Source organism: Lontra canadensis, unplaced genomic scaffold, assembly GCF_010015895.1.
Source record: "Lontra canadensis isolate GAN:19392208 unplaced genomic scaffold, GSC_riverotter_1.0 scaffold65, whole genome shotgun sequence".
NCBI lineage: Eukaryota > Metazoa > Chordata > Mammalia > Carnivora > Mustelidae > Lontra > Lontra canadensis.
The window spans coordinates 10948075-10975363 of NW_022631059.1; the positions used below are offsets into that span (position 1 = coordinate 10948075).

Here is a 27289-nt window from a genome sequence, read left to right on the forward strand (position 1 = left end):
TTTGGATTAAAAAAAAAACAAAACAGTTTTCCGTCATTTAAAAAAATGTAGATTTCCCTAAAAGTCTCTATCATACTTGACTAAAAAATAAAATTAGTTATCAGTTTTTAATGATCTCAAAATAAAAAAATAAAAGACATTAGGTTTCTCAGTTACGTGGTATCAGTGTTCAGTGTTTTGGCCACAGTAGACCATGTTAGAGTTTACAGTAGGAAAGGAAGAGCTAGTGCTGTGTCTCCTGTCAGGAAACATTTATTGAGCACCATTGTATGCCAGGTAACACATCAGATTCTGGGGAGGCAGGACTGAATGAGTCACAGCTCTAGCTCGAGAAGCTCTGAGAGTGAGTCAGACAATAAAAATGAAAGAAAATAAAATGTAAAGAAAAAAGAAAAGGTCCAGCACAGACATTGCATGAGGGTAAAGGGATGTGGGGGAGGAGCGCTCCAAGAAGACCTTTGCCTGGCTTCTAAATTAAGATTTCTGCTTCTTCCCAAGATATTCAGAATTCAGTGTATAACTTTCCTTCGGCTACTTAATCCATACTTCCATAATCTTTCTAACACTATGGCTTTCTTTTAATAGCGCTATGAATGTTTCCATGCTGTATTTTCAGAAATAAACCAGAGTTAGAATTCTGTGACATGGAGTGTTATTCATTCCAAAATAAGATCCTTCGCTAACACCCAGCCACCCATTCATTCAGTCTGCAAGCGCTTGAGCACAGAGGCTGGCAAAGCACTCCTCGTGGGGTTGAAGCTTTGGCAGTGAACAGAAGAAGCGGAGTTTCACTCTCATGGAACTTATTTATGTTCAGTTGGGAGAGACAATAGACAACTAATAATTAGAAATGAATGTATTAAAAATGTCAAGTGGTAGCCAATGCGATGAAGAAAAGCAAAGCAAGATAAGGGAATGGGAAGTCCAGCCTTAGTGAGGAGTAAGAGAACCACCCCACCGGCCATCCAGAGAATCCCAGGGGAGGCAGAAAGTGAGGTTGCCAGCTCATGTGGGAACTGAAAGAAGGGGCGTATGGCCGAGGGAGGACAAGGAGCAAGGGAGTGGGTGACAGGAAAGGCTGGAGACGCAGGTGTTGCTCCAGTGTGTGCTGGGTGGGCCAGTGGAGGGCTGGGTGAGTGACAGGAGCAAACTTACTTTAAAAAAGCTCACCGCGGAGACGAGACTGTAGGTATTGGCCAATAGGCTGGGCAACCAGTTAGGACGCTGAGGGGGGCACGGACTACAGGGATCACAGTGGACATGGCAAAAATGACCATATTTGGAATGTATTTGGAAATGGACTGAGTATGGGGGGGTAAGGGAAAGATTTCTCATCTTGACCCCAAGGTACTTGACCAGAGCAATCCGGTAAATGTTTGTGCCATATATACTGAGATAGAGGAGTGGGTGGTTTTGGGAGATTTTTTTTTTTTTTTTTTTTTTTTAAGGAATACAAGGTTCTGTTTGGAAGTGTTTTAGGTTGTAGGCATCTAAACTAGTGAGAGGTCAGGGAGGCAGTTAATTGGAAATGTAAATTGTAAAGTTACTACCGGCCTCCTTGGTTTTGGTAAAATAGCCTGGGGATGGGGGAATGGAAGAGACAGAAAGGGGAAGGTCTGGGGGCTATGCCCTGAGGCCAGGCCGTCAGTATTTGGAGGTTAAAGAGGTGAGACGAAGGAGTCAGTGAGATAGAAAGAGAATCTGAGGCTCGGAGAAGCCCCTGAAATTGCCACTGGAGCGCTAGGAAGTGGGAATTGGGGCTGAAAATCTGCCCCAGGATTTTGCTAGAGGGTCCTCTCGTGCCCCTGACCAGAGCAGTTTTGGTGAGTGACTAGACAGAAAGGATGATTAGGACAGGTGCAGGTAAGGTGCAGAATGGCAGACAAGAAAAAACCCTTTGAGGTTTTTTGCTAAGAAGGAACAAAGAAATGAGATGGTAGCTGGGGAGAGTATGGGATCAGGCGAGGGGTTGGGGGTTTTATTTTACGATGGATGATACAATGTGCTAATGAAAGGGATGCGATAGAAAAGTTACTCTGCCAGGAATTACACACAGCGCTTTACAGGTTTTATCTCCCGTCAGTTCTTCTTGACACCCATAGCGTCAGGGAGTGATGGCATCCCTGTTTCCCTGAGCCTCGAGGTAGCTGGTAGAGTCACACAGCTAGATTGCTAGGAGACTGTGGAGCTGGGACTTGATTCCCAGGTCTTGCTCTTAATCCTTTGTGGAGAGATTACAGAATTTTTTCTAGCATGCACTCTGGTTGTTTTGTGTGGGAGATAACTTAGCCATTGCTCTGACGAGCATTTGAAAATTGGAATGATAATGGGGCACCTGGCTGGCTCAGCCAGTACAGCGAGCAACTCTTGATCTTGGGTTTGCAAGTTCAAGCCTTAACGTTGGGTATAGAGATTATTTAAAAATAGAATCTTTAAAAATAAATAATGGAATGGTAGACCGGGTGGGTGTCCTCATGACTGTGTGTTTGTGACATGTAAAGATCATTATTTCATACAAGGAAGCATGAGTGACCTTGTGCTGTTTTTTGGGGGGGGAAGGGCAGAGTGAGAGAGAGAGAAAGAGAGAGAGAGGGAATCTTAAGCAGGCTCCACGAGAGTCAGGCACTTAACTGATTGAGCCACTCAGGCACCCCTGTGCTTATTTTTTTACCAAATGGAGTTTGCATACCTTTTTATCCTCTCCCCCCTACCTCCAATTTGGGGTTTTTCAACAAATACTTATGTTAAGCCTGCTGTGTACAGGCCAGCAGTTTTTTCTCACATGGTAAGAATGGGAACCACTGCCACAGTCATGCAAATTGATATGTGCTGCCTTAAGTCTCTTAACATTCCTTTTTTTTTTTTTTTTTTTGACAGAGAGAGAGCAGGAGTGCACACAAGCCGAGGGAACCTCAGGCAGAGGGAGAGGGAGAAGCAGGCTCCCCACAGAGCAGGGACCCTGACGTGGGGCTCAATCCCAGGATCCTGGGATCATGACCTGAGCCGAAGGCAGACACTTAACCAACTAAGCCAGGCGCCCCTCTTAACGTTCCTTCAGTTTCCCACCGCCTGGCGCCTTGATAAGATGTTCTGCCATAATATTTGCTCTAAGCAGGTGCTTCTGGCTTTGCATCCTGAGACGTCGCTGGTTGCATACTCCTAACCTGGCCTCTCCTTCCCTGCCCACCCTGAGCCTTACGCAGGATATTCACCTTATCTCTTGGCCTACTTGGAGCATCGAGACCCTGGGGATAAAGTCTGGTCCCTCTTGGTAGCAAGGCCCCACCTCCAGCTTTCATCAAATTCGGAGGGGTCCTGGACCCTTTCATTGCCTTGTGATAGGCGGTATTTCTGTCATCCAGTTCTGAGACTTTTCTGTTTTACTGAGCGTTGTATGTGTATCCCTTTTTGCGTGTGTATTTTGTTTTCATAGTGAGACTTTATACTTCAGCTGTGAGACTTCTGTTTTTATTTCTTTCCTAGCCCCTCGAAGGTCTAGCATGGTATTGGATAAGTGTTGGGTATTATTGCACAGAAAGAAGTTGTAAACGTTTATGCTACCGACAAATTTATAGGAAAATGTTGACAAGCAGGTAAAAAGCCTAGCAAACTTTTTTTTCTTTTAAAGATCTTATTTATTTATTTGAGAGAGAGAGAGAACAGTGGAGGGGAGAGGGAGAAGTCAGCTCCCCACTGAGCAGGAAGCCTGAATTAGGGCTCAGTCCCAGGATCCTGGGATCACAACCTGAGCCAAGGGCAGACACTTAACTGACTAGTCGCCCAGGCGGTCACCCCTCCTAGCAAACTTTATTTGCAGGCCTGAAACGTGTGGATTTTTTTTGCTCAAAAGTGTGGAGTGAGCTCAGTTTTACACACATTAAACATGGTTAACCCCAGAATAGTGCCTTACCAAATAGAGTTCAGTAAACCACTTAACTAGGTGCTCATTAGCCACTCCTGTGTAAATATCAGAAAAAACTGAATGAACCACTCCATAATTTTATAATTCCTGATTTCTGCTAGCTGTTCTTATTCTCCAAACTCTGCTTTTAGTCCGTTTTTGAGTGAAAATAAAAGTTTATGTCTTAGGGGCGCCTGGGTGGCTCAGTTGGTTAAGCGACTGCCTTTGGCTTAGGTCATGATCCTGGAGTCCTAGGATCGAGTCCCACATCAGGCTCCCTGCTTGGCAGGGAGTCTGCTTCTCCCTCTGACCCTCGCCCTTCTCATGCTCACTCTCTCTCTCATTCTCTCTCTCTCTCAAATAAATAAAATCTTAAAAAAAAAAATTTAAGTCTTAGTAAAAATGAATTCAGAGTGACAGTTCCCAGCTGTTGAGTTTGTGGATTTAAATTCTTCAGTATTTAGCTAAATAAAGGTTAGCAGAGTACTTAACCACCCCATGCCAGATTAGCATAGTGGTTATCAATCTTACCCTTCTGACAAAAAAGTTTTTAAGAACTCTCTGAGCTAAATCTAGGATGTTAGGGATCAAAGAGATTCTTGAGAACAATTAGGTGTCCCCACACATAGTGATGGTTCCTAAGCAGAAATTGACCCACAGATACTTGGTCAGACCAAAGGAGTGACTGTCGCCTTTATTTATTTATTTATTTATTTTAAGATTTTGTTTATTTATTTGACAGAGAGAGAGAGAGATCACAAGCAGGCAGAGAGAGAGAGGGGAAAGCAGGCTCTCCGCCAAACAGAGAGCCAGATGTGGGGCTCGATCCCAGGACCCCGAGATCATGACCTGAGCCGAAGGCAGAGGCTTAACCCACTGAGCCACCCAGGCACACCTGACTGTCCCCTTTGAATAGGATATATATTCTCCAGCTTACCTCGGTTCTTAACACTCCCTATTTTAAGCCGGACATTAAAGAAAATTTGTAAAGCTATCCTACTCTTCTCACTAATTTTCTTTTGTTCTTTGGAAACTAGTTATCTCATAAGATAGGTTATTTATCTGAACACATGATGATTTGTTGTAGTTTTATTTTTTTTTAAACATTTATTTGTTTATATTTTTTTAAGATTTTATTTATTTATTTGACACAGAGAGAAAGATCACAAGTAGGCAGAGAGGCAGACAGAGAGAGAAGGAAACAGGCTCCCTGCTGAGCAGAGAGCCCGATGTGGGGCTCGATCCCAGAACCCTGAGACCATGACCTGAGCTGAAGGCAGAGGCTTAACCCACTGAGCCACCCAGGCGCCCCTGTTGTAATTAGTTTTAAATGAATTAAATATTTTTTAAATGTGTCAGTTTTGACTTCTGATTTGGCAAATATCAGTAGCTATAACCCACATAGACAAAGGCTCTTTGAAGTCTTCAATAATTTTTAAGAGAGTATAAAGGGGTCTTGAGACCAGAAAAACTTGAGAACTGCTGTTCAAATGGAATGAATGCTTATTGTAATTCATCAGTATATGGTACAATTATTCCAATATTTATATGTATGTTCCAACTCCCACTTGGAATGTTTTTTGACAACCTAATAGATAATTAGCCATTCCAGAGTTTTTGATTTATTTTTAACTTTTTTTTTTTCTTTAAATAGGCTCCATGCCCAGCATGGGGCCCAACACTGGGCTTGAACTCATGACCCTGAGATCAGACCTGAGCTGAGATCGAGTTGGATGCTTAACCAACTGAACCACCCGCGCACCCCTTAAACTGTTTCTGAATCCTGTTTTATAACTTGAATCAAATTTAATGATCCTATAATGTCACTACTGCGAGAACTGTGCATTGCTTTGTCCTGTGTGGTGCTCTGAATTGTTCCAGATGTGAACCTAAGATAAGTGGAACCCTTTATTTCTTTGGTTCAGTTGTGTACATGGGCTTTAACTGAATGTCTAATCCGGTAGAAATGACTGTTGGAAGTACAGAATTAAATAATAGAATATTTTTTCCCTATTTCACAAGTAGAAATCAAACATCAGAAGAATATAACTTGAATTTACTATTTGAAACTAATACAATGAGCTTGTGATCTTTGGATTAGGATTCCCGTATCAGATCTGCTTGTTAATGAAGAGGTAATATTTCCAGCCTCAACATTTTGCTTAAGTTTATAAGAGAGGTAGTCTTATCAGGAATAGTTAATCCAGCCTGATTTAAATAACTGACACAAGAAGGCACATTTTTCATCTTTCCAAAAAGAGCAGCTTGAAATAGAAATCACACACACAGCTTCTGTTCAAAGGGCTCAGCTATGGTAACTGTTGTACTTTGCCATTGTGCATTTGTCTTGAACAGGTTTTAATAATATTAAAAAATATGGACCACTTACTTAAAACTAGTCACTTAAAAAACCATTAAGTCAGATTCCTATTCATATGAATGAGGGCCTGAGAAGGTAAGGGAGCTTGATAGGTATCTGGGGGAAGCATGTCCCAGGCAGAGGGAACAGTCAATGTGAAAGCCCAGACATAGGACCTTGTCTAGAGTATAGTTGGCATATTTCCTGAGTGTTTTGTTTTGCACATAATGAGATCATGGTAAAAGAAATCAGAAAATACAGAAAAGGTAGGGGGTGGGGATTAAAGAGTACACTTATCATGATGAAAAAAATAAAATGATTTTAAAAAGAAAATATAGGAAAGGGGTTGGAATCACCCATAATCCTTGCACCTAGAGATAACCATTGTTACCTTCTCCGTCTCTAACCTTTTCAACTTTGTTAAGCTGCTTAAAATGTCACCTAGCATCTGCATTAGTTTCCTAGGGCTGCTGTAACAGTACCACACACTGGATGGATTACACAACAGGAATTTATGTGCTCATGGCTCTGAAGGCTAGAAGTCCAAGCTCAAGGTGTCAACAGGTTTATTTCTTCCCTTTGCTTGCAGAGGACTGTCCTCCTCCTGTGTCCTCACACACTCTGTCTCCGTGCACTCTTGCATCCGTTGTTTCTTTGTCTAAATTTCCTCTTATAAGGACACCAGTCAGATTGGATTAGGGCTCATCCTAATGGACTCATTTTATTTTTCATTTATGTGTGTGTATTGTTTTGTTTTGTTTTAGAAAGTATACGCACAGGGTTGGGGTTTGGGGGGTGGTCAGAGGGAGAGAGAATCCCAAACAAGCTCCCTACCCAGCGAGGAGCCCGACATAGCGCTCGATCCCAGGACCCCAAGATCATGACCCTAGCCAAAATTAAGAGTCAGACAGTCAACCAACTGAGCCACTCAGAAGCCCCTTTTGTTTATATATTTTTAAGAGATTTTAAAAATACATATATGTGTGTGTGTGTGTGTGTGTGTGTGTGTGTGTAAACTCCGCCTCCTACATGGAGCTCGAAATCACAACCCCAAGATCAAGAGTCACATGCTCTACCTTCTGAGCCAACCAGGAGCCCCAGTGGTCTCATTTTAACTTAATCACATCTTTAAAGGCCTTATTTCCAAATACTGTCACATTCTGAGGTGATAGCAGTTAGGGCTTCAGCTTATGAATGGGCAAGGACACAATTCACCTGTTACACCATCTGACATTTATCAGTCTTCCTCTCTGTATGATTGTGTTCCTTCGGTACTCATTTCCGTTAGTGCAGGCTTACATTAAACAGTGGTAATAGCCATAGCTCTCCACAGTGATGCCCCTCCCTGCTCCACTGCTCAGGCAAATTACTTAGGATTAGTAAAGATTCAGAGTTAACTCTCTCTCTGGACGAAAGACATTGTATTGTCTGGTGTTTTGTTTATAACGTCACAAACATCCTTTAGTTTCGTGTTTGCTGAGGAACGCAAGCCAGTATAGCCGAATAATCCAGTTGACTATTTAGATTATGCCAGTGCTTTACAAATGAGCCGTTCAAATATGCATTCCCGTTTATTCTGTTTCCTTTAAAGTACTGTCCGTGTCATTTACTCTTACCTTCAGTCAGCCGACTCGTTTGCTTACATTTATGCTAAAAGGAAATTTTTTTTTTACCATACCATCATTGTACATGGGAAGTTAGTATAGTATTACTTGGCCTTAAATTATTTTCCCATCCAAGTACTAACCAGGCCCGACCCTGCTTAGCTTCCGAGATCAGATGAGATCGGGCGCGTTCAGCGTGGTATGGCCGTAGATACCTTAAATTATTCTTAAAAATGAATACAGAGGGGCACCTGGGTGGCTCAGTGGGTTAAAGCCTCTGCCTTTGGCTCAGGTCATGATCCCAGGGTCCTGGGATCGAGCCCCGCATCAGGCTCTCTGCTCAGCCGGGAGCCTGCTTCCTCCTCTCTCTCTGCCTCTCTGCCTACTTGTCTGTGTCTGTCAAATAAATAAATAAAATCTAAAAAAAAAAAAAAAAACCTCTGCCTTCGGCTCAGGTCATGATCCCAGGGTCCTGGGGTTGAGCCCCACATTGGGCTCCCTGCTCAGCAGGAAACCTATTTCTCTGTCTCCCACTCCCCCTGCTTGTGTTCCCTCTGTCACTGTGTCTCTCTTTGTCAAATAAAATCTTTAAAAAAAAAAAAAATTAGGGGTGCCTGGGTGGCTCAGTGGGTTAAAGCCTCTGCCTTCAGCTCAGGTCATGATCTCAGGGTCCTGGGATCGAGTCCCGCATCGGGCTCTCTGCTCGGCAGGGAACCTGCTTCTCTCTCTCTCTGCCTGCCTCTCTGCCTACTTGTGATCTCTGTCTGTCAAATAAATAAAATCTTTAAAAAAAAAAATGAATACAGAACTGTCAAGTGAAGTGTTCAGTTATCACCACCTAAAATCCTCTCATGTAACTACCACTGGCAACTCCACCCTTCCACTTGCTCAGACAAAAGCCGGGAAGCCAGAGTAGTTGACTGCTCTGCTTTCGTGCTTCTCAGGCAGTCTGGCCACAAGTCTTAACGGTGTGTACCTCCCGAATATCTGGAATTGCACTCCTTCTCACCACCTTCACCAGCCCAAGCCAGTATGTTCTTTTGCCAGGGTTTTTACAGTAGGCCGAAGCTCCCTTCACCTCTCTCTGTACACAGCAGTCAGAGAGATCCTATTTTTAAAAAGCAAGTCAGATCCCACCACTCCTCTGTTCGGAACCCCACCGTCTTCTCAGATCAGTAATTGGAGTCCTTACCCATCCCCTGCTCCTCCCTCTCACTGGCCCGCTGCTAGCCGAATTGGGATCTTGCTGTTCTGTGACATCCCAGTCAAGGTCTTACCTGCGGGTCTGAGCACTTGCTGTTTCTTCATTGGAAGCCTCTCCCCTCAGCTCTGCGTAGGTCATGCGCCTTCACGCAGGTTAGGGACAGGACCTCAGGACACCTGGTCACAGTAAGGCCTTCCTTGATCTCCCCGTTTAAAAATGGAGCTACTGCTCCCTGCTCCAGAACTCCACCAGCTGTCATCGTCTCTGATCTGTATTTCTGTTCTGTGATTATATGTCCCCACTAGCATGTAAGCTCCATTGGGGGCAGGCATTTTTGTTTTTTCACTGCTTAGTCCCCATTGCCTAGAAAAGTGCCCGACACAGAGCAGGTGCTCTGGTATTTACTCCAGTTGAACGAATAATAGCAGGAGCCCCACCTTGGGAAACACTGATAGATCCTGGGAACCACCTCCCAGTCTGCAGTCCCTCCAGTGAGTTTTTCTCCACGGCTACGTGATAAGTGCTGCTCACCTCAGGGAGTCTGGCCAGACGGAGGCTCAGCATTCAGGGCAAAAGAGAGCATATAATTTGTCTGAATTTGAGTTTTTTCCCCCCAGAGGTTATAGTTCAACTGCCAGGGAGGCAGGTGGAAGAGGGGAGAGAGAGGCAGGCAGGACTGGCTGGGAGAACATTCCTGGGAGGGTTGCTCGGAGCCCAAGCTCAAGAAGAGAGTTGCTTTCCCTGCTCTTGCACAGCCTCGTCCCTGTCTGTCCCCAATGCCTCGGTTCTGTTCTGGAAAACACCCAGAAATGGCTCAAGCCTTAATCTGAACTCAGGTATAGTAGCTTGAACCTGTGAGATGTGTTTGTGTGATTTCTTCCACGAGCTACTTGCCAGGCTTTGGAATTTTTAGAAACAAGTAAATCAGAGAACCAACTGCTCTCTTTGGGCTTTTTCATAAGAGAGAAACCATGGCTTGAATAATTGAAAATGTTACCCTTGGCGCCTTCAGTTGACTCTTAGCTGATCAAGAGAATACTGTGTTTATTTCATTGTGGCTATCGCGGCTGGTTGTTCCTCCTGAGGTAGTTTGAGCATCATTCCAACAAATGCACACACCCTTAGCCTCAAAAACATGTAATAAGAATGAAACAAAAGCAGGAGCCTTTTCTCTTCTGAGGCAGTTGCTACTCATGAAACCGGTGTTGGTGGTTTTCATCTGTTGTGGACCCAAATTGATCAACATATTGACACAAGCTCTTGATGAAGTTTATCGAAGCTGCGGGACCTGGTGGGGGAGGGGGCATGGTCTTTCTAGGCTTGGCTTAGTGGTCACTTCACCTTAAACAAAACCACGACCCTTCCTCGTCGGCACGCTGCTCGGTCCCGGAAGCTCTGTAAGCAAGTTTACGGGACGACAACTTTGAGCCAGGTTTTTTTTTGCATGTCAGTATCTTTATTTCCACATAGTAATAACGAGCAGCTAGATCTAGGCTTATAGGTTCCCCTGGAGTTGCTAGTATCTTGAATTTCTTTCCATTTATTTTAGGAGTAAAAGTCCCTCGCAATTTTCGACTGTTGGAAGAACTGGAAGAAGGCCAGAAAGGAGTAGGAGATGGCACAGTTAGCTGGGGTCTAGAAGATGACGAAGACATGACACTTACAAGATGGACAGGGATGATAATTGGGCCTCCAAGAGTAAGCGTCGAGCTACGGCTATAAATGTCAATGTCTTAAATTCACTGTGCCTCCTTTTAAGAAATATTAGCCTTATCACGGAAAAAACTCACCAATGGTATATTTTCTGAAATGTGGCTATTCTGTTCTGACCAGTTTCAGTTTATATATTTGAACCTCCTCTGATGCTGTTTAATCCCTCTACATGGTAAGCAAAAACCTGTTTAGACTCCTAGTGTGAATTTCCATGGCAGTGGAGGCAGGGAGCTGTGAGGTCATTGTACCCTCACGTGCACTGCAGAACAAATTCGTGGGCTTATCCAATAACAGGTTTCAGATACAGCCAGCGTTCCGAAGACCGTGTCCAAACGAACTTCGGAAAGCCTTCATGGCTATGGTTTTCATTCGCAGTTTCCCGGTCTGCCACGCGCCCATGTCCTAATTCATCAGCTGTTCAGCAAAGGCTTGTTGCCTGCCTGGTTGGCCCTGGTCTCCTGCAGGCACCGTGAGACCCAGAGGCCTTTGCATGGAAGACAGAGACAACGGGGAGGAGAAAATTGACCTCTCTTTTAGAGCTTCGTGATCTGTGAGGGTTCCCAGACTTCATAGTGCTAGCTAACTTTTTAGTGTACATAGTAAAACCCCCAAGAAAAGTCATTGAATTGTCACAAGAACCTATTGTTCGAGAACCTATTGTTAGTAGCATTAGTATTACTATTGTGTTGTCACATCCCATTTTACAGGTGAGGAAACAGACTCAGAGAAGTCAAGTCACTTGCCCAAAGTCACATACCTGATAATTCCCAAAGGAGTTCAGACTCCATACCCTGTGCTCTTAACCTTATGCTGCATTATCTCTTTTCTGTTTAGACTTCGAATTTTCATTTGTTCCCATTATAGAATTACCCAGAATGTTAAGTAGTAATATGAGGTAGGAGTAAGGAAATGGATTCCCATAATATGACGCTTGTGTCAGACTATGGGAGATTCTGCCTGAATGTAGCAGGACCTCTCCTGTGTGTGCTTGTGCTTAAAGATGATGGCGGCCATGCACTCTTTTCACTGCGTGCACAGGCCCTGCACCAGCTCCGGGGGCAGTAGACAAGTGGGATGTGGCGCCGTCTGAAACAAGGAGGAAGGTCATGCTCATTAACTGTTAGGAAATCTACTGTTCATCGTGGACCGTCATAAACGCTCACAGTGAATGACTGGCTTTGCTGTTTAATGTTACTTCTTGAATCATCTTTGACCCTGTGGTTTTATTTTCTGGGTTTTAAAAAAAAATCCAATTTACTATTTTTATTCATTTCTTTATCTTAAAAAAAAAAATCTCTGAAAACCAGGATTTCTGGATCTATTAAATACTGGGGAAAACTCGATCTAGAAAGCTTTCTGTTTCTTCATGGAGATCGTTTCTTGCCGTCTCTGAAAGCCCGCTGTTTGCTGATGGCCTCCTTCACTGCCTTTCTTCTCTGCCTAAGAACGGGTTAGGTGGCTTGAGGATGAGAACCCTCTTCCCTTGACTCTCCCTCGCACCTGGAAATGACACAGCATCGGGTAGTTGTTCAGTAGATGTGTTCATTAGCAGATCGATGTTCAGGTTCTAACAAATTAACAACGAAGCAGTGTACAACACTGTGAATACTAAATACCACTGAACCATACCCCTAAACAAACGAACCACCAAACTCCATTGAAAATACTCTGTTCTACCTACAACACCTTGGATTACCCTGAGTTTCATTTTAACTCTTTCCGCAGGGCTCTCCCTTTTAGTGAGTGGTCACAGTATGCAAGGGGCTGTCCATACATTCTGTATATTTACATGTGTGGGCATATATACACACACATACATGTATGTGTTGTAGTGTGTGTGTGTGTGTGTGTGTGTGTGTGTGGTAGCTTCACCGAGATGGAATTCATGTATTGTAGAATTTACTTACTATAGATTGCACTTGTGAAGTGTACCGTTCAGTGGATTTTATTATATTCAGAATTGTGCAACTGTCACTGATTTCAGAACATTTTCACTACCTCAGAGAGAAACCTCCTTCCCCATTGGCAGTTACTCCCAATCTGTCCCTCATCCCACTCCCTCACCTTTGACAACCTCTCATTTACTCTCTGTCCCTATGAATCTGTCTGTTCTGGATATTTCCTATAAATGGAATCACACAACATGTGGTCTTTTGTGGTAGTTTTTACTGTTTTCAGGGTTCATACATGTCCTAGCACTTACCAGTTGTTTATTCCTTTCTACGGCTGAATAGTATTCCATTGAGTAGACGGACCGTATTTTCTTCATCCATAAACTAGCTGATAGACATTTGGATTTGTTTTCCTTTTTTTTTTTTTTGCCTATTATGAATAATGCTGCTGTGAATATGTGTATGCAGGATTTTGTGTGGACATAAGGTTTCATTTCTCTTGGGTGTATACCTAGGAGTGGAACCGTCTGGATCATATGGTAACTTTATGTTTAACATTTTAAATAACTGCCAGGCTGTTTTCCCAAGCGCCTGTACCATTTCCATTTCCACCAGCAGTCCATGGGGGTGTCTGCTTCTCCACACCCTCACCAGTGCTTGCCGCTGACTGGTTTTTCACCCTTGTAGTTACGCTTGCTCTGGCTCCCCAAGGTTAAAAACAAAGTCGTAAAAAGAACTGTCTGCTTCTAGGTGCTTCCTGTGACCAGTCCGCTTAACGACTAGCCTACAAGGCATATGCTGGGCCTCTGAAATAGCAACATAATTATTAAAATATCTAAATAGAACACTTAATAACTCATCTGCCTATTGGATTTTTGTATAACTGTATAACTCAAAAGAAAATCCTCCATCAAAAGTGACCCAGCAATTCTCGGAATTTACTCAGCTTTTTTTAATGTGTTGCCCAAATGGCTGTTTGTGCATTTGGAATACCGGAAACCACGTCAGTGTCTTTCAGGAGACCATCGTGTGTACTGTTTTGCTGCTGAAAAGAGACAGCTTAGTGTGTGCTGAAATGGAATAATTTCCATGATATTTAAGTGAAAAAAGGTACAAAGTAGTATAGGAAATGCTGCCCCCGGAGTTTGGGGGGTGGGGGAGAAGAGGGTCATACATACATTCATGCTTCTTTGTGTTTACAGTACTTTTGGGGGAATAGGAAAGAAGTTGGGGACGACAGTTGCCTTCAGAAGGGATCTAGCTGGCTGGGACGAGGGTGGAAAGGAAACTTATTTTTTACCATATGTGTGTTAGTTTTTGAAGAAAATTTTTTTTTTTTTAAGAAGACAAGCTCTCCAAACCTAGAAGTAAGTTTCTCATCCAAGTGCCCTTTGCAAAATCCAGGCAAATCCAGCTGTCTGCAGCATTTAACGTGGATTATTTCTGCTCTGACCACAGAGGTGCTAAGAAGAGCCAGGTTACAGAGTAGTGTCTCCGCTTCAGCACCACTGACATCTTGAGCTGGATCATTCTTTGTTGTGGGGCCATCCTGTGCATTGTGGGATTTGCAAGACCCCTGGTCCCTGCTCACCAGATGCCAGTAGCACCTCCCTCCCTGAGCTGTGACAGTCATTAATGTCTCCAGATGTTTCCTAATTCCCACATCCCTCAAGGGAGAAACCGAGGCAGAAATTGCCTTGGTTGAGAAACAATGTTTGTGTCTCTGGGTTGTCCAAGATAATGTTTTTAGGTGTGAGTTAGAGCCTGGGTGTGTTTTTACACATACTTATCTAAAAATACTATACGCATGCTTAAGAACAAAACATAATTACAGGAATGTGTGAGGTAAAAGGAAAGTGATCCTTCCCCCATTTCATTATACTCCCCACAGAATGAGTGTGTTTCTACTGGCTTTTGCTTTGGGGACATAAACATAAGCACATAGCCTTTGCAATAAAAATGAGACCTTGCCGTACACAATGTTTTGCACCTTCATTTTTTTCACTTCACAGATGGTGGATGTCTTTCCATGTCACTGCATCTTGATCTGTCTTTTTAAACAGCTTTATGTGGCAGATCTGGTACATGAATATATCCTCATAAAGTCTCAAACAATATAGAGTATGTAAAGTAAGAAGTTCCCTCTGTTCCCCTTAACTCTTTGTGTTAGTCAGGAAAAGAGAAACGATGCTAGGTATTTCAACAGAGAGAATTTAATATAGGAAGTTGATCAAATTAGTGTTGGACTAAAAAAGCAGGCAGGCACACTGTGGGACCACAGAGATAACACTGCAGGAAATAATAACTTAGCCCTGGCGCTGGGAGGACATGGGGGGCACAGCCATCAGAGCCGAGCACCGGGAGAAGCTGTCCCAGGAGGCAGTGACAATGTTGGGGACACTGAAAGACGCTGGAAACCAGAGCAGCTCTCATGGCCTAGATGAGGGGGCATATGCAGGCTGACGTGACAGGAACAGAAAGCAAATGGAAAGGAATAAGTACTTCCTTTCTCCTTTGAATTTTATATGAGGATTGGGTGGTTAACTGGACATTTAGTTGTCAGGTTCTAGAACATTCTGAGTGGCACAAGCATTGACTTGGAGAAATGAATAGTTAATGTTGCCTGAAGACAGGTCTGGTAGCTCATTCAGCAGGATACCCTGACTGGCAAGAGGGAGAGGCTCGGTACAGAGGAAAATTGTGTCTTGTCACTGGAGGGGGGGTTGCAGAAGCCACTTAAGGGGGGGAGCTTAAGCCACTTAAGCTCCACACCCAACTTCCTCAGCTCTGCTGTTGGATGCTAGGGCTGGGACTCTGTGAACTACATTTTTCCTTTGCCAGCTGGTGCCCTATTAGGTTCCTGCAGTCAGGGACACAGCAGAGTGCCCGAGCGGCAAAGAGAAGGGACTTGCTTCTGCTTGTTCGCCTGTTCTTTCTCCACCACTCTGGCAATGGTCCTTCCCCCTGGCATCAGCAGTGGGTGTTTTCAGCCCAGTGACACCTGTTTAACCAATTCCCTATGTTAAATTTGCTGTTAAAATGCCTAGTGCTGTGTCTCGTGTCCTGGCTTATCCCTGCCTGCCAGATGCCCGCTCTCCAGGTGGACTGTGAGCCGCATCGGGTCCACCTCCTGGATGGCTCTTCCCATGCATTTTCTTCCGTCTTCATCCAGAGCCATATAGACTTTCTCACTTTTTAAGGGGCTCACCCCTCCTTCTCACACAGCACGTGCCAACCTTGGACAGCACACCTAAGTTACGCACACCTGTGGAAGATGTCGCTTGAGGAGCGGTCATCTGGTTGACCTGAGTCACCTTTTTATATACTGAGAGTTTGTGATTTTCTCGTTTTTGCAACCAGTACCTTTTTTCCTTTGCTCATATCCTACATTTTAAAACTACATTTATTTCATAATACTTTCAGATTTCTAGAAAAGACGGAAAGGTAGTCTGGAAAGTTCCGTGTGTACCTCTCCCCCAGTTTCCCGTGTTGTTAGCATCTTCTATTGGGATAGTACCTTTGTCACCAGTGGCCCCATATTAATGCCTTACTATTAACTAAAGTCCGTATCTGATTTAGATGTTCTCAGTTTTTACCTTGTGTCTATTTTCTGTTCCAGAATCCTATCCAGGATACTACATTATATTTTGTTGTCGTATCCTGGGCTCTTTGTGGCTGTGACAATTTCAGGTTTTTCTTGCCTTTGACAGTTTTGAAGCACACTGGTCAGGTATTTTGTAGAGTGTCTGTATTGGAATTTATCTGACGTTTTTCATCATGATTCAGCTGGGATTCTCTCATGTGTATATTTTAGGCCCAGGAAGTGTTTGTCATCATTAGGCTCCGGGCCTGTAGTGTCCAGCGGATGAAACATCGTGTGTGCACATTTGCATAGCCTCAGTTAGAAGGGGGTGTCTGTCTCTCTGCTCTTATAGGTTGTACATATTCTGCAACTGGCTGGTTGTACCAAGACCCATGTCTTGTCCGTCTTTGTCGGTCTTTCCCTGTGTGTATCTGGGCCTCAGCCTTTGAAAAGGCTACGAAGTATCCAGTTTTATGAATGTGCCATGTTTGCTCAGTCAGTCCCTTGCAGGTGGACATTTAAATTGTTTATAGTTATTTTTGCTATTGCAAACAATGCTTTTTTTTTAATGCTTCACATTTTTATGCAGAAATACAAGTCTGCTGTAGGAAATTCCTCAAAATAGCCTTTCTGATTTAAGCATGCCTGTTTCACATTTTGATAGGCGCTGCCAAACTGCCCCATGAAGCTCTAGCCGTGTCAACAAAGTGGACAGTGTTTCATGATCAAATAATGAATCTTGAGCAGTGTCCCTCATCCACAGAATGTTCTAGCCGTTCTTCTCCAGGCACAATTCCTTTCTTCAGGGAAACCTTATTAGCAGGTCTCTGGAGCACTAGTAAACCAAACAAAACAAAAAACCAGAACCATTTTCCCACTTTCTACAAAAGTCTTGCTTTGTCCTTTTTAATGATCCTTAAGGTATCTTTATGTTTGCTTGACTTGAGGCATTTCTTACTATGTTCCTGTGAATTTGTCAACTGAACATCAGTGGTCAAAAATTTAGTATTTCCTTTTTGCTTTCTAAGAACTTAGTCATAGAGGCACATTTTAAAATTAGACCTCAGGGGCGCCTGGGTGGCTCAGTCACTAAGCGTCTGCCTTCGGCTCAGGTCATGATCCCAGGGTCCTGGGATCGAGCCCCGCATCGGGCTCCCTGCTCGATGGGGAGCCTGCTTCTCCCTCTCTCTCCCTCTGCCTGCTGCTCTGCCTACTTGTGCTCACTCTCTGTCAAATAAATAAATAAAATCTTTAAAAAAATAAAATAAAAAAAAATAAAATTAGACTTCATAGTGTCAAAAGTAATAAGTACATTAATAATAGTCAAAGTAGTAAGTACATTAATAATAACATACATTAATATATGTACTAATCAGAATCCTGTCACCAAGCTGCTCACCTTAATGCTTAACCATTTTGATGCTTTTGTAACTTAGAATGATGAGTGAAATTTTTTCGAGACCGATAAGCCACAGAACATCCCGGCAGGTGAATTCATTGCTGCATCAGAACCTCCAAAATGTGATATCGAATATTTTTAAAAAGACTTACTGATTTTGATATTTACCACAAGCCCATACCCCCAGGGACTATTTTATATAAGGAGTTCTGTCTGATTTATGTGACAAAACCATTGAGCATGAATGTAAGATGGATGTCCAGGGATGAACTTGGGATCCATGCAGTCAGCAGATATGACCAAGTGCAGAGTTGCTGATGGAGACTGTGCTAGATGCTGAGGATAGACCTTTTATCATATTTTCCATAGATCCCTGTCGCTTCCTTCTTGTATTAACTGAGTGAATTTTGGTCTTCTGAGGGAGCACCTTAGTTGCAACAGACTGTTCATTTTATAAACTAGTGAAGAGCCATATGTGAGTCAAGGAGCATTTGAGAATCCTGTTGAGGCCTCTGCCCTCCTTGTTCTCAGTTTGTTGGGGGAGGTCTGACAGGAGACTTCAGGTGGGTGATCAGGAGGACATCTGAGAAGAAGGTGTCCTTGAGCCAGAGAGCTGCGGGGTGGACACAGAACGGCAACTGGTATCAGGGCCCCACGGTATAGAAGTTGGGGGCTAGATGGAGAGGAGGAAGAATGAAAAGAGAGGAAGGCAGGGCTGCGCAGGGTCTGATCCAAGGACGTGGGCTTCCTTCTCGGGTCACTAGCCACCATCGGAGGGGTTAAGTTCTTGGTATTTTTTTTTTAAGATTTTATTTATTTATTTGACAGAGATCACAAGTAGGCAGAGAGGCAGGCAGAGAGAGAGGGAAGCAGGCTCCCGGCTGAGCAGAGAGCCCGATGCGGGACTCGATCCCAGGACCCTGAGATCATGACCTGAGCCGAAGGCAGAGGCTTAACCCACTGAGCCGCCCAGGCGCCCAAGTTCTTGGTATTGAGAGATCGGTCAGGCTGCTGTAGTGGAGAACAGATGTAGGGGGGCAGCGAGAGCAGCGACCTGGGGTGACTGAGGGGAGGGGCGTGGTGGAGGGACGTGGGTGGGTGTGGGATCGCTCTTGGAGGTGGAAGCTGAGACTTCTTTTGATTAGAAGGTGGGGGGTAAGAGAAAAGGGGGTTGTGACTGGCTCCTGTGTTTTGCTTTAACTAACTGCTAGGTGGTAGTGCCATTTATAAAGGAAGAAGAGAGGAAGAGCAGGTTGAGGGTGGGTGGAAATCCAAACTGAGTTTAGATTTGTCACAGTTTGGAGTCCCTGTTAAGTGGATGTGAAAGGTTTGTGGATGTGAAGGATGAATGCCTTCTGAATCTTAAAATACGTTCCTGTCTTTTTCTTAGGCATAGACCACCGTTTAGACGTAATGTTTTCAAGGATTTCAGTCGCGTCTTCTGTAATTTATTCCCCCAAAGACGCTAGATGGCGCTGTTGACGTGGGAGCCATTACTTGTGCAGGAGGCACTGAGGAAAGCGGGAGTCCTGGTGCCCGAGAACGGGACCCACTGGAGGGTGCGTGGCCTCTGCCTGCGAGGGGGCCAGACTAATCAGACACCTCACCTTTCAGGGTGGTCTTTAGACATGTAACTAATAACATAGCCACTTCATATAGGACAGAAAGTGGGGGACTCACCTGTCCCGTATGATGGCTGAACTGCGTCTCAATGGATGTGGCGGCTCAGGTGGGGCAGGTGCTCTAGGCAGACGGAACAACCTGCTGGTGACAGTGCGTTTTGCTGCTCATCGGGTGGAAGTTACAGGGAGAAGGTTCATTGCCGTGGCGGATTGGACTTCCTGGTGTTTCTCGACAGAGCCCCGGTTGGCGTTTGAAGGATGGTCTTTTCCTCTGCGGGCCTGGCATCCGTGGCTCCCCACCTCACCCACGACATGCCTGTAGCCTCGCAGGCGGATGTAAAGCCTGCGGGGGGAGATGGTGCAGCACACGGCCCCAGAGGGACGAGGAGGTGGGAAAGCGGCTCCCGCATGTGCACCCGCACCCCCTGCCTGTGTTTCACACTGAAGTTCCTCTAAAGAGCCACCTGGCCTGTGCTTTGCACTTGGCGCTAGTTAATGCATTGGCGGATGACCTTGGCGTGAGTAAACGTTTGGTGTGGCTTCCCAGAGTAAGGAGGGCCCCTTACACACCGTTGCCCAGAGCACAGGACAGGTCTGCAAAGTAGAGAAATAATGCAAAAACAAGTCCACCTGATTGGACTTAAACTTGAAACTTCAGTGATACAGTTTTAAATCGTCTTTGTATCCCCCAAGAGTTCATAGACACTAGTGTGGGAACTAGTTCCTGCTAACTTCACAGGTAACGAACGGGTAGACTCTGTACAAAGGAAGCAGATGCGCCAGTTCTGCAGACAGGGAGAAATGGGGTTTCAAAAGATCTGCCTTTTTGAATTCATGGTTTGTAATTGCCTGACGTCTCTGTACCTTTTTTTTCCAGACAATTTATGAAAACCGAATATACAGCCTTAAAATAGAATGTGGACCTAAATACCCAGAAGCACCCCCCTTTGTAAGATTTGTAACAAAAATTAATATGAATGGAGTTAATAGTTCTAATGGAGTGGTAAGTTGTTTTTCCTGCCCACACTTGTTCCTTTTGGTTGAGAAATGCTTTGTGCTTAAGCGTCAGGGGCGCTGTGGCCCTGAGCCCCTATATTTTGTGGTTGTTTGATGCTGAAATGTACTGCAGTATGAACAGAGGCAGACTCGGGGTGAGGGCCTGTCCCCCAACTGTATTTAAATCATCGTTTTATGCCACACTCACTCCCGGCCAACCCCCTGCTGCTCGCTTGGGAGAGGAGCTCATTCTGTCTTCATGACGGGCCCTCCTGAGGTGGGGAGGAGGGGCCTGAGGGACAGAGGTGCGGAGTCCTGCCCAGGGTCATACTTGGACTTCCTGAGCCTTATTTATGGTATAGGCTGGTTTTCCCCTTTAATGGCCTTGCTTTTTAAATTTATTTTGACTACTATAAATGGAAAAGCAGTCTCAGTTGTCCGAAGAAGGCAGTAATGGCAACAGTAAATACTACAAAATCAAGAGTGATGTTAGTCAATTCTTCCCCCACAGGTTTCTTGCCAAAGGCTTTGAGCCTTTGAGACCTGCTGTCTTATTCAGAGGGGGGATCAGCAAGCATTGTAAGGGTTTCACACATTAGCATCACGTGAGCTAAGCCTTTGTTGTGAGATATTGAGAAGACTTGAAAGAAAAAAGAGATGAACCTTGTTGCTGTGTGTTCAGTTTCTTGCATCTGAGTTCCACAAAAGTCCTGAACCCAGAACTCGACCCATGCTTTGGGAGACTTCTTTTGGGAATTGCTGCACTAACTTGAGAGAGTGTGACTCGGAGGCAGATCCTTGTCACGAGAGTGTGGATCTGGGCCACCGCTTGCCTTTGCTCCTTACTGCCCTGTGCATCGGTAGTATCCACCATCTGGATGTGGAGTCGAGAAGGGGCCAGCCCTGAGCAGTGGCAGCAGCCGGTCCAGGAGAGCAGGTCACTGTTTAGAACCAGCTGGACTCTTGCCGAGTGTCAGGGCCCTTTTCTCTGAGGGTGGCTTTACTTAACCATTGTTTTCCTTCTCCCAAACAGTGAGGGTTGTTTGGGACACAAACAGGGAAACACAAACTGACCTGGGGGGAGGGCATCATGCAGCTCATTCTGCCCATCAGATACCATTAGGTGATGGACGTGTTCAACTTGAAAAATGCATTGAATCCTATCTGCCGCCTTACTCCATAGTGATTCGTTTGTTTGAGAGCCTGACAGTTTTTTGTTTGCCTTTTTGTAGGTGGACCCAAGAGCCATATCAGTGCTAGCAAAATGGCAGAATTCATATAGCATCAAAGTTGTCCTGCAAGAGCTCCGGCGCCTAATGATGTCTAAAGAAAACATGAAACTCCCTCAGCCGCCTGAAGGACAGTGTTACAGCAATTAATCAAAAAGAAAAACCACAGGCCCTCCCCACTCCCCCATTCGATTTAAGCAGTCATTTTCCACAGTAGTACATTTTCTAGATACGTCTTGTAGACCTCAAAGTACTGGAAAGGAAGCTCCCATTCAAAGGCAATTTATCTTAAGATACTGTAAACGATACTAATTTTTTGTCCATTTGAAATATATAAGTTGTGCTATAACAAATCATCCTGTCAAGTGTAACCACTGTCCACATAGTTGAACTTCTGGGATCAAGAAAGTATATTTAAATTGATTCCCATCCTAGCCGGTGGGGCACATCTAACTCAACTGTGAAATGACACATCACACAATCACCTTGCTGCTGATTTCATGGCCTGGGGTCTCTGCCTTCTCCCCTTCTCCTCCCCTTGCCTCCCTCCCTCCGACCCTGCAATAGCTCGTCCAGCCTGGGGTGGCTTGCTAGAGTAGGCATGAAGGTTTCAGGTCGCAGCCTGTGGGACTACTGCTAGGTGTGCGGGGGTGCTCCAGCTGCCCCCTGGTTTCTTTTTTTTAAGTCTTAAATGATGCCCTTACCCCTCCAAGCCATCATCCTTTCTCTACTTCCCGTGACCGCCCTTGGCCGAAGCATAGATTGTAACCCCCTCTGCTCCCCTCTGAAATTGGCCTTTGGTGAGGAATTCAGGGCTTTCCCCATATCTTCTCCCCCACCTTAATCGAGGGGTGCTGCTTTTTTCCTTCTCCTCCTTAAGACCCTTTTTGCACCATCACCACCCAACACTTTACACGACACTTCCTTGCTTTGGCCAGAAGCCATCAGGTAAGGTTGGAAAAGAGTCTCTGACTTCCCTCGTTTAGTTTTGGAACCATATGTACTCACTCTCCACCAGCCTGGGAATGAATACTGGGTCCTCAGCCCTGCCACCCTCTGCTGCCATCGTCAGCTGATGTGGTTTTTTAGCTCAGGTTTTGATAAAGTGAAAAGAACAGTCACCAGGGGTACTCAGACCTGCCAGCTCTCGAAGTGCTTGGTGGTTAAACTTGGAGAAAGGCCACAGAAGACACTTGTAAGCACACATGATCCCTCTGAATGAATTGTTTTCTTTTCCTGTAATTGCTTTTGCTTTTAAAAATTGAAGAAGTTTTAAACAGGGTTCTCATGTGGTCATCTTACCATCCACTGGGGTCTAGTTTGGAATCTGACAACTGGAACAAAAAAGAACCTTGAATTCGGTGCATACTTTGGTTTTGGTGCTGCTGCTTCTCACAGTCCTCAGCAGGGATTAAGAAAGAACTCGGTGTGCACAGCAGATCCCCAAAATTGGCGGGCTTGACTTCCTGGCAAATTGCTGCATTTTTCCACTTTTCTGTTCAGGACCACTAAATGCTGAGATGTGGATGCATACCGAAATAAAAGCGATTCATTGTGTTCTAAAGGGTTTTTTTTTTTTTTTAATTTAGTGTTTATATAAAACCACCTTTTGAAGCAGCAACTATCAAGTCTGAAAAGCAATCGATGTTTCCATTAATCTTTTTCTGGGGGATACCTTAGTTCTAAGGATTTAACATCCTGTAAGTAAAGTTGAACATAACAGTATTCCATACGCAGCCTTTTTATTGTCAGACCATTGCCTGATTTTAATATAATAAAAAAAAAAGTGTGCGTTAATATTTAAGAAGCTGTGCCCTTCTTCCTCTTGGCATATAATTAAGGAACAGAATTTGATGTCTTCGATGCTTTGGGGTTCAAATTGATGTCCTAAACCAGGGGTCAGCAAACCTCCTTCCTCCAAGGGCCTAAGTCAGTAAGTACTTGGGCTTTGTGGGCCAAGAGGCAAAACTGAAGGTACTGTGTAAATATTTATATAGTGAGAAAACGGATTTCCACAAAATTGTTTATTGATGGAATTCAAAAATCGAGTAACTGAGTATAGTTCTTTTCTAACGTTACAGCTCAACCAATGAGAAGAATGGAATTCTTTCTTTAGAGGATAACATTTTGCTTACTGGAATTCAAAGTTAGTATTCCTGGTTTATCAAATCTGCTGTAAATGTTCCTCTATAAAAATAGTTCTTCACCAAGGGTCTGTGCACAGACCGTCAGTGGGCCAGGTTTGGCCTGTGCACCACAGTTTGCCAACCCCCATCCGGCGAGGTGATGGCGCAAAGGGGGGCGGCGTGGGGGGGGTGTCTTTGCTTTAAGTAGCTTTGTAGACTCCCAACTACTAAGTCCCCTCTAGTACCTACTTAGAGCTGGATTTAGGAGTCTATTGGGAAGGGAAAAATAGGACTTTCACGTGGATTTTTGGTGTTTGAGACAAAATTTTTGCCTGACAGTGGACAGTTTATCTATTGCCTACTGTGTATGGGGTGGACATGTGTCTGTGGCTGTTTTTATCCAGGATTTGAACTTCTGCTGTGGTCCCAACCAGCAGCAGGCATGACCTTGGTGTCCTGTGGCAGGAGCCAGGCCATTCTTTTGTGGCTGTTGGGGCCAGCTCAGATGTCAGAACCTGGTATCCGGGTACAGCCAGATTATTTCTACCAGGCCATTCGGAGAAGGCACTGCCTGAAATTCTGCCAGGTGGGTCCCTAGGAGGCCTCCGGAGTGAATTCCTGCCCTCCAGCTGTGGCTCTCCGCACTCAGTCCTAGCTTCCCTGAGGGAGGGAAAGGACAGGGGAAGTTCTAGAATTATTTCAAAATGCTGCTGGAAAACCCCCAAGGCAAATCTAAAGGTGGCAGCCCTCTTGTGCGTGTGACCTCCAGAGAGACGAACGAGCCATCTGAAATGCTGGAGTGTGCACTTCTCAGCTTCTTGGTGCGTGACAGAGAACTGACCTCTGAGCTTGTGGAGATTGGCCCAGAACCATCTTGTGATAACGGAGTCTGATCTGTGGTTATGCCCCCCAGCCATGTGATTTGCCCCTCACTGTTGCTGGTGGGTTTACAGGTGGTCTGCATGTCGGGCCTGAATTTAGGGCAGAGAAGCAGCACTTAGCTGAGGGGCTGAGCACGCTGCTTCGGGTGGCCTCCGCTCACACGCCTCCGGGCCCCACCAGCGCACCAGGTCTTTGCTCTTGAGGGAAGACCCTCTTGTTCTTCACCGTGTAGACCTGCAGGGTGTGGGGGTGCATGGAGGTCTTCAGAGTGATCTGAGAGGAAGCATGCCCCTGATAACACCAGCAGCAGACTGGTGGGTCTCTACTACCTATGACCTTGGACCTCGATCGTGGGATGAGGGCAGGGCTCTTGAGCTTCTGCTCGGCCAGGCTGGGAAAGTTCCTGGAGCCTTCTGGTTGGGGGCAGCGCTGGGGCCCTGGTGCCTTTAGTTGTGATGGTGTCGAGTAAATGGCGCAGACTCCGTGTGCTGCTGCTCCATCCACCCCGGCCATCCGGGCTCCCTGCTTGGCCTCTGGCCCTTTGTGCTCCCTCCTGGTCCCCAGGGAGCTTGTGGACGCTCAGCGACGTTTCCCTCCCCGTCTTGTGCCAGCTCTGTGTTACTGCATCATCAGAAGCCCTTGGGACAGAGCATTAGGGATTGCCCCTTCCTTACTCAGCAGAGGAGGAAATCTAAGGACGAGGAACACAATGCGCAGCTTGTGAAAGCAGATCTTCTTTCCAGCCTGCGAGTCATCCTGTGCCGGGCGGGGGCTATGCAGACTGCGCAGTTCCGAGCTGTGCACACGATCATTGGACATACCTTGAAGGCTTTCTTGGGGTGACATGAGGTGACCTGCTTATGCTTGTAGTCCAAGCCGCCTCACATTGGCTGGAGGTGACCTTGGAGGAGGGAGGTCTTCGTGCCAGAGCCAACCTCACTGCGGCCACCAGATGTCTCACTGTGAACAAGAAGGCGCAGGCCACACGGTGGAGTTGAGGTATGTGCCTGATGGCTCGCAGGTGGGTGGAGACAGGTACGTGTGCCAGGGATGTGGGCTCCGTGAATGGCAGCTCCTTGATTGGCAAGACAAACCGTGAATGCAGACTTCTTTGCGGAATCTCCCAGCACTAGTGTGTTGACTGACCTTTTTATTCCGTGTGTAGCACACAATTCCGAGACAGCTGGCAGGCCACGGGGGAGCTCTGCGTACCTACGGCTCGTGTCACCAGCTCCACCTTGGCCCTCCCAAGATCATGGTGACCTTTGCCCCCCCCCGACATACCATGGGTCCTTGGAGCAGGGGCAGCACCACCTGTGGCACAGGTGAAAGGTTCTAAGAAATCAGAGTTGCTGTAGGACCCATAGGACACAGACCCAGGTTTAACTGTGCCAAATGCAGTCCACTGAGATGTACCATTATTTTATGTCCCACCAAGAAAAAATGCTGTAAGGTATAAGTGTAAGACCCTACTGATTGGGGTGCCTGGATGGCATAGTCGTTAAGTGTCTGCCTTTGGCTCAGGTCATGGTCCCAGGGTCCTGGGATCGAGTCCCGCATCCAGCTCCCTGTTCAGTGGGGCACCTGCTTCTCCCTCTCTCTGCTCATCCTCCTTGTGCACGCGCACGCGCGCTCTTTCTGTCGCTCTCTCTGTCAAATAATTAAATATTTTTTTTCTGAAAGACCCTACTGCTTCTAAGGAATGCCCCAATCCAGAAGTGTTAAGGTATGAAAGCGTTTAGTTGGTGCAAAGCGGTGTACTGTCCATTGTGATAAGGACAGAGGAGGCGGCCGCGCTGGTGGCAAAGGACAGACAGCACATGGCATCGCCTGTGAAGGACACTCCGCACACCTGAGCTGGAGACTCCCACTTCCATCTCAACGAAAGAGAGTACCTGGGCCTAGAATGAACTTCAAACAGGGACTAGAAAGGAAGTGAGATTCTCTCCCGCGTCCGACCCCATCCTCTCCAGGCCAGCACCTGGGCTGTGGGTCCCTCTGAGGTCCAGTTCGCATGTGCAGACCCGTGCTCCCTCGTCCTCTCCCCGTAGCTCCTCCCCACCATTGTGTTTCGCGTAACCGCTCTCCCCCTGTGCTCTCCCCCTGGATGTTTCCTTCCAAACAGGGTCTCTCAAGATCCCCACGGGGCGGCTGCAGGGAAAACAGCCGTGTAGTTCTGAACACCCAGTCCACGGCGTGCCCTCACCCGGGTGACATGGCCCTGGTGGACACAAAGGTGTCTCTGATGTTTTTAGTGCACGCATGGGTGTGGTTGTGTGTGTGTGTGTGTGTGTGTGTTCGCGCGCGCGCACAGGCGTGTGTGTGTGTAGGTGCCCATCTGTGGAGCCCAGTGCTGGGAGTGGGCTTCTCCATCCACGGACAGGGGCACTTTCTGTCATTTTCAAGCTGTCTCCCAACGACATATCAACTCACCCCGCCTTCCATCTACAATGTGGGACAGGTGTCCCCCTCCCAGCCTCTCTGATCATACCGTGAGGTCCCCGGCTGCTCCCTGGCACGGGCCAGTTCTCACCCGCCTCCCATCTCGGAACCGAGAGGCTATCCCGTAGTTTCATGTGCATGTTCTCATGTGTGAGGCTGTGTCTTCTCAAGTTGGAAAGTCCTGTTTTTTCCTCCCCCGCCCCCGTGTCCTCTTTGTTCCTTTTTCCGACTGATTTCTGAGAGTCTTACATAAAGGAGTTCTCACTGTCCGAGACAGTCATCTGAAGCATGAGCCAATGGGTCTGGTGTACTTGGCAGGTTGGCTGATGGGTGGCCC

At 45.8% G+C, this 27289-nt stretch overlaps 1 protein-coding gene across 2 annotated transcripts in view; it reads left to right on the forward strand.

Moving 5' to 3' along the window:
- UBE2V1 (ubiquitin conjugating enzyme E2 V1) overlaps positions 1-23299 on the forward strand; it is a 31012-nt gene extending 7713 nt beyond the window's left edge. Inside the window, exons 2-4 of one of the 2 annotated variants that reach the window (XM_032878989.1) lie at positions 10618-10766; positions 20155-20280; positions 21506-23299. In XM_032878989.1, the coding sequence (XP_032734880.1) occupies positions 10618-10766; positions 20155-20280; positions 21506-21652 (422 nt within the window). In that variant the 3' untranslated portion in view covers positions 21653-23299. The remainder of the gene's footprint in view (positions 1-10617; positions 10767-20154; positions 20281-21505) is intronic. The other variant, XM_032878990.1, reaches the window with a different exon arrangement.
- Positions 23300-27289: the final 3990 nt, after the last annotated feature.